This window comes from Dipodomys ordii, unplaced genomic scaffold, assembly GCF_000151885.1.
Source record: "Dipodomys ordii isolate 6190 unplaced genomic scaffold, Dord_2.0 Scaffold171, whole genome shotgun sequence".
NCBI lineage: Eukaryota > Metazoa > Chordata > Mammalia > Rodentia > Heteromyidae > Dipodomys > Dipodomys ordii.
Genome location: NW_012267387.1, coordinates 869,681 through 889,250, shown reverse-complemented (window position 1 = coordinate 889,250; position 19,570 = coordinate 869,681). Strand labels below are relative to the sequence as shown.

The 19,570-nt window shown below is 47.4% G+C and overlaps 1 protein-coding gene across 1 annotated transcript in view; it reads right to left on the bottom strand.

Moving 5' to 3' along the window:
- Arhgef18 (Rho/Rac guanine nucleotide exchange factor (GEF) 18) overlaps nucleotides 1–19,570 on the bottom strand; it is a 102,746-nt gene that overhangs the window by 37,496 nt on the left and 45,680 nt on the right. Inside the window, exons 11-13 of the mRNA XM_013033505.1 lie at nucleotides 2,398–2,539; nucleotides 927–1,039; nucleotides 624–769 (exon numbers count right to left, since the gene is read on the bottom strand). Of these exons, the coding sequence (XP_012888959.1) occupies nucleotides 624–769; nucleotides 927–1,039; nucleotides 2,398–2,539 (401 nt within the window). The remainder of the gene's footprint in view (nucleotides 1–623; nucleotides 770–926; nucleotides 1,040–2,397; nucleotides 2,540–19,570) is intronic.

Here is a 19,570-nt window from a genome sequence, read left to right as displayed (position 1 = left end):
CGGGCAGGAGAGACCGTGAGACTCCTATCTCCAATAAACCACCAGAAAACCGGAAGTGGCGCTGTAGCTCAAGTGGTAGAGTGCTCGCCTTGAACTGAAGAGCTGAGGGACAGCGCCCAGGCCCAGAGTTCAAGCCCCATGACCGACCAAAAAAAGAAAACCTCAGGGACAGTGCCTAGGCCCTGAGCTCAAGTCCCAAGACTGGCACCAAAAAAGAGACCCCAGATATCTCTACCATTTTTCCCCATTGTGGGGACACAGGAAGAAGAGGCTGCCATCAGTAGGCCTGTTGATCTAGGACACCCCAGTTTCTAGAACCTACTGAGCAGCAATAAATGTTTGTTGTTTTGGGCTACCCTGTGGATAGGATTGATTGGGAGAAACTCAAATCCAAGAGGCAACCACCACTCAGGTGAGAGAGAGTCGAACCTGGGCACCAGGCCAGGCTTGTCCTCAGGGCCTGGTGCTAATGGAGTCCTTCCCTAACTACATCTAGGATGCTGGACTACCCTGGGGTTGGAGAGGCAGAGGACAAAGGTGACAGGGTTTCAAGGGAGGTTAGTCATTAAATTAGGGAAATAAAATAGGCAAGAGAAGACACAGGCAGAGCCTCATGGAGGCACCTTACCATAAAGGACATCTTGCCTCTTCACCACCTCTTTCTTTTGTTTTTTGGCATATGCCAAGTCTACTGCCAGGCTCCAGGACTCAGCCTCGAACTCGTGGGCATCAGCTTCTATCTCGCTCCTCAGTGAGGCAGTGTAGGGATCTAGGGGAAGGACCGGAGATGCTGGTGAGGGCCTGGAACCTAGCTGGCCACCCCGAGTTTCAACCCTAGGTTTCCCCTGTGTACCCATTGAAGTGGGTCTGGAGCTTCCCAGCATGCACTGGGTCTGGGAGCATTCCTAGGAGATAGCTGAGCATACCTTCCAGGAAAACTGAGTCTGCATTGGAGGGTGTAAGTGACAGAGAGTCGTCGGCTGCCTGCTTCAGTTTTAGGAACACAGAGTCAGCTTCATCCATCTCTCCTGTGGCTGGTCTAAGTGGAAATGATCAACAGCAATAAGTCAAAGGATGTAACACACACACACACACACACACACACAAATGGCCAGGTGCTGGTGGCTCATATCTGTGATCCTAGCTGCTCAGGAGGCTAAGATCTGAGGTTCTCGGTTCAAGGCCAGCCTGGACAGACAAATCTGAGACTCTTACCTTTAATCAACTAGTAAAAATCCAAAAGTAGAGTGTGGCTCAAGTAGTAGAGTGTCAGCCTTGAGCAAAAAAGTTAAGATATAGTGCCCCAGGTCCTGAGTTCAAGCTCAGGTAAGTGAAAAATAAACACACACACACACAACTTTATGTATGAAAGCAAATCAGGTATGACTCCATCTGATTAGATATGATCAGAGAACTTTCTGGATTACAGTAGCAGTCTTAACTTTGTTATAGATCACTTTTAGGAGACCAGCCAGGCACTGGTGGCTCATGCCTGTAATCCTACTCAGGAGGTTGAGATCTGGGGATCATGGTTCAAAGCCAGCCCCCAGACTCTTATCTCTGATTAACAACCAGAAAACCAGAAGTCGAGCTGTGGCTCCAAGTGATAAAGTCCTAACCTTCAGCAAAAGAGCTCAAGGACAGCACCTAGGCCCTGAGTTCAAGCCCCAGTACTGGCACCAAAATTAAATAAGATAAAATAAACTAGGAGATGATTGGGCTGGGGTTGCTGCTTAGTGGGAGAACACTTGCTTGAGCAGGTGTAGAAGGCCCTCGGTACCATCTCCAGTATGGAAACAAACAAGCCTAAAAAATTAAAATTAAAAAAATAAACCTAAGGGACTCTATAACACAGGGACATCTTCCATTAGGACTAATTTTGGTGTTCAGTGGATACTGGGGTGCATGGAATTTTTTGTACACAATCTGGGGTGAGGGCACAGCTTCATCAAGGGAAGGGTGGGAGGAGAGAATTTCACAGAGAAAAATATTCAGCGGCTTTCTCAACATCCAGGAAGTATCCAGAAGTGATGAATGATCCAAGCCATGGTGATGCTGAACTCAGGGAACCCCGGGGGAAAGCCAGGGAGTAACAGAAACCAGGGTGCTGGACCCCAACATCCTCCTCCCAGCTCTCCCAGTGTAACCTAGTACTCTGGGAACCCCTGGTTTTCTAAAGATCTAAGAGCACAGACAGGGCACAGCAAGTGTTAATAGGAATTACCCAGGAATGGGGAGTCCACCCCCACCCCCTTAGACCCAAGTCCTGGGGAGACAGAGAGAGAAAGAGAAGAGAAGGGAGGAGTCTCCATGTGGAAAGGTAGGTAACAGTGTTACCCACTTTTCCAAGCATGGCTGTCGGGGTGGTGGTGATGGTGGGGGAAACCTCTGGCTTACCCGAATCGTACCCCAGTTCCGGCTGGGCTTGATGTTGTCTGGGGTCCCCCTTTCTGAGCGACCGTCATGCCGACATTCCTGGCGGGGACCGGGCTGCCATGGGACAGGAGGGTGGCCCGCGGAGGCTGCTCCTTCAGCGATGCTGTGACAGAAGCAAGCAGAGAGTTGGAGCTGAGGAAGTGGGCCGGGTAGCGCAGGGGGCCGGGCCGGAGGCTGCGCTCAGCCCCTGGCCGCAGCACCGACAGGATCTTGGAGGTCAGCAGCTCGTTATCCAAGAAAACATTGTCGTTCCATTTCCTGGAAAAAGAGCTGTAAAATGACAGCTCGGGGGGTCCGGGCAGCGCCCCGGGCCGATCACCACCCTTGGAGTGTGCGCTGCCCATGTTGGGGCGCTTTGGGGGCTCCAGGACCCTGTGCCCGTTCTGCCAGGCTGCACTGCACCCCACTTATTGGCTTTTAATGCCTCTGGGATCCTTCTGGAAGAAGCCACAGCCTTCCTTTGCGGTATTGGCTGGAGCTGTGGGGTTGGAGCGCAGGGAAATCATTGGTCCCCACTGTGACCGTCTAGGGTGGAAATGGCACACAGGTGTTTTTTTTTTCCTCCCTCCTTTGATAAAAAAATCATAAAATAAAAAAAAATAAATAAAATGAAAGAAATCTTCCTTGCTCCTGGCAGGGGGCACAGAGAGAAGAGTAGTGTGTGCTGGCTGTAAATCATCTGTGCTCTTGTGAACAGGAGCTGTGAGCCTGGCCTGCTTTGGGGGACTCCCCCCCCACAGCCAAGCACAGGGATAATTACTATGACATTGATTGTCAGGATGCCACCAAGACCAGGGGAACAAGAGGCAGGTGCCCACCGAGCTACTTATTCTGCTCCAACACATTTCTTTTCTTTCTTTCTTTCTTTTTTTTTTTTACTTTTAAGCATTTCATTAAAAATTTTTAACTTTTATTTTTTAATCCAACACATTTCTACCATCAGCTGCTCCCATTCTGATTTTTTTGGGGGGGCGGGGCAGAACTAGGATTTAAACTTAGGGCCCTGCATTTGCTAGGCTGACATTCTATAGCTTGAGCCACACCTCAGCTTATTCTGTTCTGATTTGGTGACGAGTATCACCACACCAAAATACGTGGTTAAACGTTTTTGCCCAGACTAGCCTCAAACTGCCACCTTCCTATCTTCCTGAGTAGCTATGGTTATAGGTATATACCACCAGTGCCCAGCCAGCCTGTTTCTGTTTGTTTGTTGTTGTTTTTCCTAATCCTGGGGCTTGAACTCGGGACCAGGGCTGTCCCTGAACCTCTTTGTGTTCAAGGCTCGTGGCACTTGAGCCATAGTGCCACTTCTGACTTTTTCTGAGTAGTTTATTGGAGATAAGAGTCTCATGGACTTTCCTTACTGGGTTGGCTTTGAATCATGATCCTCATATCTCAGCCTCCCGACTAGCTAGGATTACAGATATGAGCCACCAGCACCTGGCTTTTTTTTTTTTGGTTGGTTGTGGGACTTGAACTCTGGGTCTGGGCACTGTCTCTCTGTTCTTCAGCTCAAAGCTAGCGCTCTACCACTTGAGCCACAGCACCCCTTCCAGTTTTCTGAGTGGTTTACTGGAGATAAGAGTTTCACGGAGTTTCTTGCCCAGGCTGGCTTTGAACTGCGATCCTCAGATCCCAGCCTCTTGAGTAGCTAGGATTACAGGCATGAGCCACTGCGGGTGCCCAGATTTGTAATTTTTTTTGTTTTTAGTGCCAGTCCTGGGACTTTAACTCAAGACCTGGGCGCTGTCTTCAAGCCTCCTTCGGTTCAGGGTGAATTCTCCACCACTTGAGCCACAGTGCCACTTCTGGCTTTTTCTGAGTAATTTACTGGAGATAAGAGTCTCTTGGACTTACCTGCCCAGGCTAGCTTCAAATCGTGATCCTCAGATCTCAACTTCCTAGGCATGATTATAAGTATGAGCCACACCAGTGCTCAGCTAGCCATTTGTTTTTGAAGACAGGGTCTTACTAGGTAGACTAGACTGGCTTCAAACACTTGATCCACCTGCTCAGCCTCCTGGATGCTGAGATTACAGGTGTGTACCACCACACCTGTCTCTATTCCTTCCTTCCTAAGGTGCAGGGTGGGGAAATGACATTTTTTTCCAGTGACTGCAAATGAATGGCTAACAGAGAGATTATTAGTATAGTAGTGGGTGAGGATGATGAAGATGTCACTCATCTACAAAAGCCTATGCATAAGAACAAAAGGTTCCCAAGTGGAAGTCCACAGGGTCTGGGGCAGGCACTTCCTGCCAATCTGTATAGCACCTGAAACTCCACCCTGGCAATTATGAGCTAAAAGTACAAATATGCAACAAATCCTGAAATGCTGCCTCTGCCCAGCCGCCTGGCCTGGCGACATATTGTTCCTGGGAACCAGGCTCTGACCCAAGGGAAGTGGAGTCTGCTTTAGTCATAGTCACTACAAACTCATGACAAACAAACTCAGGTTTTGAACTCATGACCTTGGCTTGCTAGTCAGGTGCTTTACTGCTTGAGTCAAGCCTGGACCACCTGAGCCATGCCCCCAGCCCTCCAAGGACTTTGAGTGCTAAAGGTACTGTGACAGACTTAAATCTTTTTTTTTTTTTTGGGTCCGGTCGTGGGGCCTGAACTCGGCCTGGGCGCTGTCCCTCAGCTCTTCAGCTCAAGGCTAGTGCTCTACCACTTGAGCCACAGCACCACTTCCGGCTTTTTTCTTTTTTCTTATGTGGTGCTGAGGAATTGAACCCAGGGCCTCAGGCATGCAAGGCAAGCACTCTACCACTGAGCCACCTTCCCAGCCCCATGGGACATTTTCTTTGCTGTTCTGTTGGGGATGCATGCTGGATACCTAGATATACATAAAGACCATCCAGAGTCAGGCGCTGGTGTCTCACGCCTATAATCCTACTACTCAGGAGGTTGAGATCTGAGGATTGAGATTCAAAGCCAGCCCAGGCAGGAAAGTCCATGAGACTCTTATCTCTGATGAACCATTAGAAACCAGAAGTGGAACAGTGGCTCAAAATGGTAGGGTGCTAGCCTTGAGCAAAAAAGCTCAGGGACAATACCCAGGCCCTAAATTCAAGCCCATGACTGACAAAAAAATAAAATAAAAATAAATAAAGGCCATCCACCTTCTCAGAAAACCAAGCTCCTCCAAAACTCATTAAAGAACAAGGTATGGTTGTCTATGCTTGAAATCCCAACAGCTGGGAGACTGAGCCAGCAGGATCATGAGTCCCAGGTTACAAATGGGGACAGTAAGGGGATAGTGACTTCAAGAATTATTCATGTGTCCCTGGATGTGGTGGCCCTGGAGGGTGTTCCCTGGGCAGGCCAGCTGTTTCAAAGGACCCCTGTAGCCAGATCTGGTAGTGCACATCTGTCATCTCAGCACTTAGGAGGCTGAGGCAGGAGGATCCCAGGCAAACCTGGCCACCTAGCAGTACTATCACTCAATGCCACCTATGAGAAAATGAAAAAAGGAAAGCCTCTTATCTATCCCAAGAACGTGCAGGGATATCTCAGGCTGCACAGGTAGCAAGGAAAGTACCCTGAATATACTTGGGCTGTTTTCTTTTTCTTTTCCTCCTTCCCTCCCTCTCTTCATCTCCCCCTCCCCTGCCTTTCATCAGTTGTAGGGCTTGAACTTGGGGCTTGGGTGCTGTCCCTAAGCTCTTTTTTATTTTTGTTTTGGCTGGTCATAGGGCTTCAACTCTGGGCCTGGGCCCTATCCCTGGGCTTCTTTTGCTCAAGGATGGCAGTCTACCACTTGCACCACAACACCATTTCTAGCTTTTTCTGTGATTAATTGGAGATAAGATTCTCATAGACTTTCCTGCCCAGGCTAGCTTTGAATTGAGATTCTTGAATCTCAGCCTCCTGAATAGCTAGGATTACAGGTTGATGCCATCTCTGGGGGCTTAAACTCAGGGTCTGGCCACTGTCATTGGGCTTGCTTACTTTCTTACTTTTTTGGGGTCAGTTGTGGGGCTTGAATTCTGGGCTTGGGCATTGTCCCTCTTCAGTTCAAGGCTAGAGCTCTACCACTTGAGCCACAGCACCACTTCTGGTTTTCTGGTGGTTTATTAGAGATAAGAGTCTCACTGACTTTCCTGCCCGGGCTGGCTTTGAACCGCAGTCCTCAGATCTCAGCCTCCTGAATAGGTAGGATTACTGGCGTGAGCCACTGGCACGCAGCCCCTGAGTTTCTCAGCCCCTGAGTGACAGTACTCTATCACTTGAGCTACAGCTTTTTGGTGGTTAACTGGACTTTTCTGTTTTGTTTTGTTAAGGTTTCACTGAATACAAAAACAGGGTTGGGGCATGGCTCAAATTGTGGGGGGCATAGCTAATAAAAGAGGCCAAGTTCAATGGCCAGTACAGCCAAAACCCCTCTAAAACACACATATACAAATGCACCACACCTTTTTTTGGCTGGTTATGGGGCTTTAACTCAGGGCCTGGGTACTGTCTCTGAACCTCTCTGTGCTCAAAGCTAGCACTTTACCACTTGAACCACAGCGCCGTTTCTGGCTTTTTCTGTTTATGTGGTGCTGAGGAATGGAACACAGGAATTCACTCATGCTAGGCAAGCACTCTACTGCTAAGCCACATTCCCAGTCCAAAGGTCAGTCTCTCCCCATCCCCACCTCCCTGCATTCCTGGGGCTTGAACTGGGCCTGGGAACTGTCCTTGAGTCTCTTTGTGCTCAAGGCTCACACTCTACCACTTGAGCCCAGCTCCACTTCCTCGCACTATTGCTTTTTGTTTTTGTTTTTAATTTTTTGTCGGTTGTGGGGCTTGAACTCTGGGCCTGAGCGCTGTCCCTCAGCTCTTCAGCTCAAAGCGAGCACTCTACCACTTGAGCTACAGCGCCACTTCCAGCTTTTTTCTTTTTGCTTATGTGGTGCTGAGGAATCGAACCCAGGGCCTCAGGCATGCAAGGCAAGCGCTCTACCACTGAGCCACCTTCCCAGCCCTCTTAAATCTTCCTTATATGATTCAGAAGACAAGTTTTCATGTCAAAGGATGGTGTGTCATGAACCCATTCTCTCTGTAACTTGTCAGTTTGAATTAATTATGCTTTTTTTGGGGCCAGTTCTGGGTCTTGAACTCAGGGCCTGGGTGTGCTGTCCCTGAGCTTTTCCATTCAAGGCTAGTGTTCTGTCACTTTGAGCCACAGCCCCACTTCTAGTTTTCTAGTGGTTCATTGGAGATAAGAGTCTCTTGGGATTTTCTTGCCCAGGCTGGCTTTGAACCGTGAGCCTCAGATCTCAGCCTCCTGAGTAGCTCGGATTACAGGCATGAGCCACTGGCACCCAGCCTGCAAGGGTCTCTTTTATAGAGCCTAGTCTGGCCTCAAACTTGCCATCTACCTGCACCTGTCTCCAGAGTGCTGGGATTATAGCTATGCACCACTATGCTTAACCTCAACAACTTCACACAGCAGATCATGGTCCACCTGCTCACATTACCTTAAGCCCTAGAATCAGGGCAAGCCCCTATGTCCTGAGGCCTGCTGAAAGGATCTGAACTACCCCATCTCCAATCTGCTTACTCTGTCTCACCCATTCTTTCCTGCAGAAATCACCATAAAAGCTCAGGCCTGCGGGGTGCGATAGTGTACACCTGCAATCCCAGTTTCTTGGGAGGCAGAGACGGGAGATTAATTGGAGGACAGCCAGGCCAAGTTAGCATAAGTCCTTATCTGGAAAACAAAACCAGCAAAAGGACTAGGGTTGGAGACAAGTGGCTCAAGTGGTAGAACACTATGCCTAACAGGTGCCTGACTTGAACCCCCAGTAATACAAAAATAAACAACTTGCTCTCATCTGCCTTCTTTTCCCTCTGCCTCCAACTAACCCTGGTCAGTAGGCAACCATGGGTTTAAACATCTTCCTTCATGATGACCATTTCCGTGTTTGCATGTTTCTAATCATACCTTGTTAAAACAAACCATAGTCATCCTGAGTACAGCAGTTACTCAGGATCCTTAAAATCTGTCTGTCAGGCCAATGAAAGCCATAAATGTTCCTGGGCTGCAAGTTTCCTGGGAAGAATGAAAAGTTACTCTCCTGCAAATCACTCAGGCTGCAGTGTGGTGCTTCACAGTTAAAAACTGTTACCATGCCTCTGGGAAGTGCCCACATGTTTCCAAAGATACTGTTGGATATGCCTATCTATTGATGAAGAGATACACATCAGTGGGCGATACATCCATATAATAAAAAGTATTACTCAGCCATGAAGAAAATGTAGGATAAGCTGGGTATGGTGGCTCACACCTGTAATCCTAACTATTCAGGAAGCTGAGATCAGAAACATCACCACCCAAGGTTAGCCCAGAAAAGTCTAAGAGACTCCACTTCCACGACAGAGGTTGGGCATGGTGGCATCATGCTGTCACCCCAGCAGCAGGGGGAAGCCTAAAATGGGCAGATGGTGGTCCAACCGCACACTAAACCTGGGCACACTAAACCTGGGCAAGAAGTGAGATCCTACCTCAAAAATAACCAGTGCAAAAACTGGACTGGAAGCCTGGATTGGTGGTACAGCACCCTGCCTATGAAGCACAAGGTCCTGAGTTCAAAACTCAGTTTTGCCCTTTCCTTCCCCCAAAAAATAGATGAAGTAGACATACATGCTACAAAGTGGGTAAACCCTGAAATTCTCTGATCAGGGGAAGAAATCAGACACAAAATAGTGAATGAGTATGATGTCATTTGATAAATACATTTAAAGTCACTGGATTGTACACATAAGCGTCTGGTGTGGGAACTGTATCTCCATGAAACTGTTCAACGCGCACGTGCACACACCCACACCCACACCCCACACCCACACACAGCTGTGTGTAGCCAGAACCATCTGTCTTTCTTTCAGGGGACAGTCCTGGTTTGAGATCAGAATACACACTTATCTCTTGGTGGGTTAGGTGGGTGGGTGAGGTTCTGTGTTCGGATCTGCTTTGCAGGGCTAGGGGGCAGCTCAGTGGGTAGAGTGCAGCTGGGCAAGCTGCACATAAGAACCAGGGTTTGATCTTTAGCCCTAAAGAGAAAAAGGCCACTGTGGCACTCAATTAGCACGTCTGTTCCCTGCTGAGTGGCGTGATTGATCTGTGTGCACCTGGCTGCCTGCAGCATTTGCCTGCACTGCTCTAAGCTGCTTCTGAAAGAGACCAGGAGAGGAGGCAGGGAGAAAATAAGAAGAAAATCAGGAAAATGGAAAGAAAGGTTTTTGACCAGAGTGAGGGGTACTATATATTCTCTGGGAAGGACAGTGGCCAGCTCCCAAGATTTTTTTTTTTCTTGCCAGTCCTGGGGCTTGAACTCAGGGCCTGGATACTGTCTCTGAGCTTCTATTGCTCAAGGCTAGCACTCTACCAATTGAGCCACAGAGCCACTTCCAACTTTTTCTGTGTATATGGTACTAAAGAATGAAGGCAGGGCTTCATGGATGTTAGGCAAGCATTCTACCATTAAGCCATCATCTCAGCCCAGCTCTCAAGATTTTTAAAACAGGTCTTATGTTATTTGAATTCTACTTTTTTTTTTTCCTTTGGTGCCACTCCTGGAAATTGAACTCAGCCTAGGAACTTGTTCCTGTGCTTTTTACTCAGGGCTAATGCTTTACCATCTGAACCACAGCTCCATTTCCAGCTTTTTGGTAGTTCATTGGACGTAAGTCTCATGGATTTTCCTGCTTAAGCTGACTTTGAACTGTGATCCTCAGATCTCAGCTTCTTGAGTAGCTAGGCTTACAGGAGTGAGCCAGTGGCATATTCTTTTTTCTTTTCCTTCCTTTATTGCCTTGTCCTCCCTTCCTCCTTTCCTCCCTGTATGGGGACTACATTCAGGGCCAAGTGCTCTGCACTGAAGCCATATTCCCAGCCCTTTATCTTTCAGACAGGGTCTTTATTTTCAACTGGGTGCTTTGGACAGTGATTCTCTGACCTCTCCCTCCCAAGTAGGTGGAATTACAGGTGTGCACCATCATGTCCGATGGTCTCCACAGTTGTGGGGCTTGAACTCAGGGTCTGGGAGCTGTCCCTGAGCTCTTTTTCTCAAGGCTAGTGCTCTACCACTTTGAGCCACAGGCTAATTCTGGTTTTCTGGTGTTACAATGGAGATAAGAGTCTCTTGGACTTTCCTGCCTGGGCTGGCTTTGAACTGCCATTCTCATACCTCAGCCTCCTGAATAGCTGGGATTACATGTATGAGCCATCAGCACCCATTCATTTCTTAGATTTAATGGCAGTCTCTGGGAGCGAGTTAGAGGACTAAGCTTCTAGGACATGTGTCATGATCCCACCTCTGTAACTTGACCTGGGCAGAAGGCCTGACATGATGAAGTTCAGATTCTCATAAATCCTTCGGAACCATGGGCTTTCCCCTCATTCATGCCACAGGCTCATTAGCTCCTGCAGAGATCAGAGGATCCACAAAGCAATGATGTGAATAAGACTGAAGCATGATCACCTGGGAAATTAGTTTTCAAGCAAGCCCCATAGGACATGCTCACTGTTTGAATCAATTTTTTTTAATGCATAATTGAGACAAACAATGGCTCCTGGAAATATCACTTTTTTTTTTTTAAATGTGTGCCAGTACTAGAGTTTGAACCCAGGACCTGGGTGCTATCCCTTAGCTTTTTTTGCAAAGCTGACACTCTAACTTGAGCCAAACTGACTTCCAGCTTTCTGCTGGTTTACTGGAGATAAGAGTCTCAATCAGTCTAGGCTGGCTTTGAACCATGCATGATCTTTGGACCACTTGTGTATCAAGGATGACAGGCATGAGCCAACAGTGAGTGGCTTTTTTTGGGGGGGGGGGGCGTGTAAGGGTGGGGATGGAATCCAGGGTCTCTTGAATGCTAGGCAAGTACTCCCAGTCCTAGAAATGACAAGTTGTTTTTTTTTTTTTTTTGCTGGTTGAGGAGCTTGAACTCTGGGCCTGGGCACTGTTCTGAGCTCTTCAGCTCAAGGCTAGCACTCTACCACTTGAGCCATAGCACCCACTTCCAGCTTTTTCTGTGTATGTGGTGCTGAGGAATTGAACCCAGGGCCTCATGCATGCAAGACAAGCACTCTACCACTGAGCCACCTTCCCAGCCCAAAATGACAAGTTTTAAATTGCAGATCCCTTCCTTCCTTCCTTCTTGTTGGCTGTGGTTTGCTCAGGGCCTGAGCTCTTTGGCTCAAATCTAGCACTCTACCACTTTGAGCCATAGCTCCACTTCTGGTGTTTCAGGGCTCCAAAAACTTCACTGGAGATAAGAGTCTCACAGAGACTTTTTAAAAAAATATTTTTAATTGAGATTAAGTGATTACATAAATTTCACAGTGTTATGAGATAGTGATACTCAGTTAAAGTCACAAACACATTTTAACCTTCACAAGGCAAAGTGTTATTATCATGGTCTATAAAGTTTGTGAATTCAATGAGCTTTGGCAATACAACTATTTCTACCAAATCAGGTGATATGTACATTTCTTTCCTTTTGCTTAGTTAGTATAAAGTGTTCCCTCTTTCCCTCCCTCCCATTGCTGCCCTTGAGTTGCTTAGTTTGTTTTCATCAATGTCCAGTGCAGCTGTTAGGCCCCTGTCACAGAAACTTTTTTGTCTGGGCTGCCTTCGAACCATAATCCTCAGATCTCAGCCTCCTGAGTCCTACAGGAGGGAGGAAGCTTCCTGACTATACAGTGAAGAAGCTGCTTCCCTTTTTCTGGAATGTACTGAGTGTTTGAGCCGCTGCCCAGCCAGTAAACTCTGGGTCAGAGAAGACTTTGGTTGCAGGTTGAAGATGCTGCCTGGCTCTGGAGGGTTCTAGAAGCCAGAGTGTCCAGCAAAGGTTCGAGAGACAATTAAGAGAAAAATCGGACATGAAGTTGAGGTTCTCAGTTCACAGTTCTCAGCTTTTCTGCCGCCTGAGGATGGATTCAATCGATGAGAAGGGAACTCATTGATTTTTTTTCTCCCTGGCCTGTCTCATTTTGGTGTTACAGAAGCAAACCAGTAGGAAAAAGAATGAAAATACAGGAGGGAGATTAAAAAAAAAAGCCTAACTTTGCACCTCAGGGGACCAAGAAAAATTAAAGAAGGTGGATGAGTCACAAAGAACATTCTCCTTAAGTCTGGTACAGTCAAACTGCCTTCTCCACCTATCCCACATCCAGATCCTACTGGCCTTGGATGAGAAATATGAGGGAAAATTGCATCTGTAATAAAGTGTGTAAGACTAATTTTGGGGTTTTTTTTTGCTTCTTATTTCTTTATGACGGGGAACAATTGTGGACATAACACTGACATTATATCAGGTCCACTCAAGGCTGGTGTTCTACCACTTGAACCACAACTCCATGTCTAGCTTTTCGGTGGTTTGGTGGAGATAAAAGAATCTCATGGTGCAGGGCGCTGGTGGCTCACGCCTGTAATCCTAGCTACTCAGGAGGCTGAGATCTGAGGATCACGGTTCAAAGCCAGCCCGGGCAGGAGAGACCGTGAGACTCTTATCTCCAATAAACCACCAGAAAACCGGAAGTGGCGCTGTAGCTCAAGCGGTAGAGCGCTCGCCTTGAGCTGAAGAGCTGAGGGACAGCGCCCAGGCCCAGAGTTCAAGCCCCACAACCGACAAAAAAAAAAAAAAAAAGAATCTCATGGACTTTTCTGCCCAGGGCTGGCTTTGAACTGCAATCCTCAGATCTTAACCTCCAAATAAGCTAGGATTATGGGAAGGAGCCACTGGCACTGGGCTAATGCCAAATTCTTACCAAGCTGACCTCTAGCTGGATGGGGGAGTCTTGGTGGAATGACTTGGGGCTCTGCCTACACTTCTACCCTAACAATCTGGATGGGGACATAGGAGGTTTGCTTCTTAGCAAATTTACAGATAGCATCAAGCTGGTGGCACTGCCTTCGCTTCAGGTTGAGAGTTGGGAACAGGGAGAGAGAGAGAGCAAGAAAGGGGGGGGAAGAGGAATTACCAAGATGACCATAACAGGCACAGATATGTGGGGTATCTTCCTACCTGCACCACCTACCCCCCAGCCCAGGAGCAACAAAACAGGAGAAAACAGGAAAGGGCTGGTTAGGAGCTGCTGACTGGCTGGAGAAGTTAATGGAGTCATTTTAGGTCCTGTCAGGTATTATGCAATGAAAACATGGAGGTCAGAAGGGTCAGCTGGCCACGCCCATCCCACATGTGATCTCAGGTCAGGGCCAAGTTCAGGGAGAAGGTCACTTTGAAAGTTGGAATCTCACAAGCACCCCAAGGTGAGATGCCCTGGTCTGGGGGGGCGGGGGGAGGAAGAAACAAAGCAATCCATATTGCAAATCAACAGGAAGGGTAGGAAAAGGCAGTGGGGCTTGGAGACAAGGTAGCCTCATGGCTGTCAGGCAACTGGACCTTCTAGAGGCTTCATGTCACAAGGAGTGACCAGAGTCCAGGTTTCTGCAGTCAGTCCAGTAAGTACTAAATAGCAACTGTCCAAACAGGTCACAACCCATAAAGCTCCATGATTTTAGCAGGTGTCACTGGCTCACACTTGTAATCCTAGCTACTCAGAAGGCTGAGATCTGAGGATCATGGTTTAAAGCCAGCCTGGGCAGAGAAGTCCATGAGACTCTTATCTCCAATGAATCAGCAAAAAGCTACAAGTAGAGCTATATATAAGTGGTAGGGTGTCAGCTTTGAGCAAAAAAACCCTTAAGATGGGGCTGGGAAGGTGGCTCAGTGGTAGAGTGCTTGCCTTGCATGCCTGAGGCCCTGGGTTCGATTCCTCAGTACCACATAAGCAAAAAGAAAAAATCCAGAAGTGGCACTGTGGCTCAAGTGGTAGAGTGCTAGCCTTGAGCTGAAGAACTGAGGGACAGCGCCCAGGCCCAGAGTTCAGGCCCCACAACCAGACCCCCCCCCAAAAAAAAAGAATACTGAATACACCGGTTTGGATCCTCCCTTTTGATTGGCTCGTTGAATGATTGACTGACCATACAGGTGATTTATTGCAGGGACTGTGCTTGCTTGCCAGGCCAGTGAGCTACTACTTGGGCCATACCACTTTTGCTTTTGAAAATTATCCTAATTTTCTCTTTTCCCTTTGTTGTATATTATGACAGTCTTGTTAACGTGACTGGATTGAGAGAGACCTAGGACTTAGTAAAACATATCTGAGCATGTGTGAAAGTTATTTCCAGAAAGGATTTGCTGAGAAGAGCTGCCCTCTGTATGGGTAACCTTGGCTCACACAATTAAAAAAGTCTTTTTTTGGGGGGCAGGGGGGAGAGAGGAATAACATGCTGAGAAAAGTCATGAGCCCACAGGAGAGCCACATACCTGGAACAAAACAAACCTGATCTTATGTGGGAACACTCAGGTCTAGCCTCAACCCCACTCTGGTCAAGGTTCTTCACGCCATGACAACGGCATACTTTGTACAATGGGAAAACTGAGGCAAGCAAGGGAGAGGGAAGCAGAGGACTAGATATGAGTAGCAAAATCCTCAGATTGGTAACTGCCTAGAAGTGTTTTGTGTGTGTGTGTGTGTGTGTGTGTGTAGGTGCCAGGGCTTGAAATCAGGGCCTTACATGTTTACTTGGCTTTTTCACTCAAGGTTGGCACTCTGCTACTTGCACCACAGCTCTACTTCTGGCTGTTTGGTGGTTAATTGGAGATAAGAGTCTCAATGGACTTTACTGCCCCTTCTGGCTTCAAACCAGGATCCTCAGATCCCAGCCTCCTGAATAGTCAGGATTACAAGAATGATCTATTAGCACATGGCCTTATTAAGAAACTTTAACTTCACTATCACTATCTCACAATACTGTGAAATGTATATAATCACTTAATCTCAATAAAAATTATTAAATAAAACTTTAACTTCAAAGGAATTTTTTTTAAGTGGAGAGGAATGCCTCTAGCTTAATTATCCAGTGGATAAACACAGCATTCTCCTACATTAGTGTCTAATATTGTGTTAACTTTGTTACTGTGATAAAACACCTGAGATCATCAACTTAAAGGAAGAAAGGTTTATTACGGCCTACTGTTTTGGAGGTCTCAGTCCATGTGGTGACTCCTACCCTGTAGCAGAAGCTTGCTACAATAGTGACCATATCATTTCATGGAGGCCAGGAAACATAGAAGAAAGGGGGTGTAGGGATCCTTCTTGAAGGATATTCCTCCAATGAACTCCCCGCACCACACACACACACTAGGCCCTGTCTCCCAAGGGTTCCACTTGCTTCTGGTAGCACCACAAGATGGGGATCAAGCTTTCAGACTTGCAGACTTTCAGGAACCTTCAAGATATAAACTAGAAGCCCTACAATGATGGCTCCAGCCTGCAATCCCAGTTCCTCAGGAGGCTGAGAGTAGAGGAATGGTGGTTTGAGCCAGCTGGAAAGAAAAGTTTGCCACATCCTATATTGAGAACAATTAGTCAGGCCCTGGTGGTTCACGCCTATAATCCTAGCTACTCAGGAGGCTGAGATCTGAGGATCGAAGTTGGAAGCTAGCCCAGAAAAGTCCACGAGATTCTTATCTCCAATAACGTACTCAGAAAAAGCTGGAAGTGACACTGTGGCTCAAGTGGTAGAGTGCTAGCCTTGAGCAAAAGAAGCTCAGAGACAGCATCAAGACCCAAAGTTCAAGCTCCAAGACAAGAAGAAGCCAGGCACCAGTGGCTCACGCCTGTAATCCTAGCTACTCAAGAGACTGAGATCTGAGGATCATGGTTCAAAGCCAGCCCGGGCAGGAAAGTCCATGAGACTCTTATCTCCAATAAACAACTAGAAAACCGGAAGTGGCGCGGTGGCTCAATCAGTAGAGCACTTGCCTTGAGCTGGAGAGTGCAGGGACAGCACCCAAGCCCAGAGTTCAAGCCCCATGACCGACAAAAAAAAAAAAAAAGAAGAGGAGGAAGAAGAAGAGAAAGAAGCAGCAGCAGCAGCAGCAAAAGGCAGGGCTAGAGGCTTGGCTCAAGTAGTAGAGCACCTTCCTAGCAAGTGCAATGTCCCCAAGTTCAAATCCCAGTATTGAAAAAAAGAAAAGAAGCTGGGTGCTGGTGGCTCATGGCTATAATCCTAGCTACTCTGGAGGCTGAGATATGAGGATCATGATTCAAAGTTAGCCTGGGCAGGAAAGCCCATGTGACTCTTATCTCCAATAAACCACCAGAAAACTGGAAGTGGTACTGTGGCTCAAGTGGTAGGGTGCTAGCCTTGAGCTGAAGAGCGGAGGGACAGAGTTCAAGCCCCAGGACAGACCAAAAAAAAGAAAAGAAGAGTATATGGTATTTCTCTTAATACCTACCACCAGAGCTTTAGTCTTGGTTAATAAAGATAAGGAAAAGGTGAGTCATGTTAGGGAAAGAAAAGAACAAAGTAGGACATTCCTGGGCATGAAATCAGCAATTTGCCTAGTGGTCCTGAGAAATAAATGTGTTACAAACTCTCTACCTGTGGAAGATTTCGGGCTGATAAGAAATGGACATCAGGAAATACTGATAAAGGCTCTCTCAAAAAAATAGAAAAGTGACCTCTATCAGGGTGACTGGAATTTTTGTTTTGTTTTGTTTTGTCTTGTTTTGGTTTGTGGTGCTGGATACGGAAACCCAGGGCTGTGTCTGGGTTAGGCAATTGCTTTACCACTGAGCTGTAGTCTGAGCGCAGCCGTTAGCGCAGCATACTCCTTTCAAAAACAGCACAAAGTGAACTTAAATTTTACAAAAGCAAGATGCAAAATCAAGTTCAAAAAATTACATACATATATATATATATATATAAATAAAACTTCTGGAGCTAGAGAGAAAACCAGAACTACTCACATACTAGGCCATGGGGCTGGGTAGGTGTAGGCCATGCCCCCTCAGTATACTCCCACCACTGAGCCACACCCCCCACTAAGCCACACCTCTGCATACAAGCCATACCCTCCATGCTGAGCCCTCTTACCAGTGTTCTTCACTAGCACAGGGGTTCCTGTTTACAATTACAATCACAGTGACTATCCTGATGGTTCAGTTTCTCATGTCCCTATGGCCCTTGTAAATGTCACTTTAATCATCTGTCTTGGGTGGGACAGAGTCTGACAGCATCACAATTTTACACGCCAGCCTCAGTGGGTGACACTAAATTTGGGAGGCAAAGGTTAGAAATGCGTTCTAATCCTTTCTTTCCTCTCCCTTCAGTTGGGTGGTTTGAACTCAAGGCCTAGGCCCTGTCCCTAAGCTCTTTTGCTGAAGGTTAGCACTCTACCACTTGAGCTATAGCGACACTTCCCATTTGCTGGGTGCTGGTGGCTCATGCCTAATCCTAGCTACTCAGGAGGCTGAGATCTGAGGATTGAGGTTCAAAGCCAGTACCAGCTCAATCTCCACATTTGAGACTCATATCAGTAGGCTCAAGCACAGGCCCCAGGACATGGGAGAGAAGGGGCTCCCAGACTCAGTTTCCCCAAGGGGCACATTCCTGTCCATCCAGACCACTCATCACTCATGTGAATCTCCGTCCCCCCACCCCCCCAACCAGTCACAAATCCCTTTAGAAGAATACGACGAACATCCTGTGAGGTGTGATCCCAGAGGAGTCCAGTTGATTGAGGAGTGAGGGCGTGGTAACAATTACAGTGTTCTTGGAGTGGAAGCTGCAATGTCAAAATCCTGCCTAGGGAGGTCACTGGGTCCTGCCCTGGGTTTTGAAGCATGAATAGGAAGTTGCTAGGAGAAAACAAAGAAGGGGGTAGAACATGGGAAGTTGACCACACACTAGGTGGTGTGGAGGGGGGAGGTGGCTGGGAATGGGCATCATGGGTGGGGGGCTGGGCAGCAGGGCTGAGCCCCGGCAAGGTGTTTTCTTTTCTTTTTTCATCCCACCCTTTTGCACTTTGAAATTCTCATGGGGAGCTATGGAAGGGCATGAGGCCCAGAGACGAATGCTGATGGACAGGTGAGTTGGTGGCTGGCTGGAGGCAGGAAACAGGAGGGCAGTGTCAGATCCAAGTGACAATGCCTTTAAGGAAGTGAGGGGGAATACGCAGGGTGGGTGTCATGCTAATCACTGGGTGGATAGAAAACTTGGGGGCCACTGAGGCAGGGAGAGGAGGGCAGAGGCAGGCAGAATGGATAGCAGAGCTCTGACCTTGGGCCCTGGAGTTAAGATGCCCCAGGTCCCTTTGCTCAGAACCAGCTGAGATGACTGATGGGCAGGTTTTAGGGATGGCAGTGCTGGGAATGGAACCGGAAGTTCTTACATGCTAGGCAAGTACTCCTGGGCCACCTATCAGGAGCTGTCTGCAACTCAATCTTAGCCACAGAGCAGATTCCTAAGAAGCCCCCTTTGATTAGGCACACCCGCAAGTATAATCCCGGGGCAGCCAGGCACCACTGTAACCTTCTACTTAAGGACACTTTGTATTCTTTCTGTTCCCAGGGCTGTAGATGTCAGAGTCACTTGGGATCACAATTATGCACTTCAAGGACCAGAATGCTAACTAAACTCACAAATCTGTGAGTGCAAAAGACTTTAGGGGCCAGGCACTCATGGCTCATGCCTGTAATTTATCTACTCAGGAGGCTGAGATCTGAGGATTACTGTTCGAAGCCAGCCTAAGGCAGAAAATCCCTGTGAGACTCTTCTCTCCAATGAACCACTCAAAAACCAGTAGTAGAGCTGTGACTCAAAGTGGTAGAGTGCTAGCCTTAAGCAAAAGAGCTCAGGGACAGCACCCAGGTCCTGAGTTCAAGCCCTGGACTGACCAAAAAAAAAAAAAAAAAGAGGCTGAAATCTGAAGATCAAAGTTTAAATCCAGCCTGGGCAGAAAAATTCATGAGATTATTATCTCCAATTAACCACCAAACAGCCAGAAGTCAAAGTCTAACTTAAATGGTAGAGCACCAGTCTTAGGTGAAAAAGCTAAGGGACAATGCTCAGGCTCTGAGTTCAAGTCCCAGTCCAGTATTAAAAATAAAAAAGAGACTTAAAGATTTCTACAAAACTGAGTCAGAGTGCTGGGAAAACTTGAAAGTGAGTCATTTAAAAAGAAACTACCCAGGGCTGGGAAGGTGGCTCAGTGGTAGAGTGCTTGCCTTGCATGCATGAGGCCCTGGGTTCGATTCCTCAGCACCACATAAGCAAAAAGAAAAAAA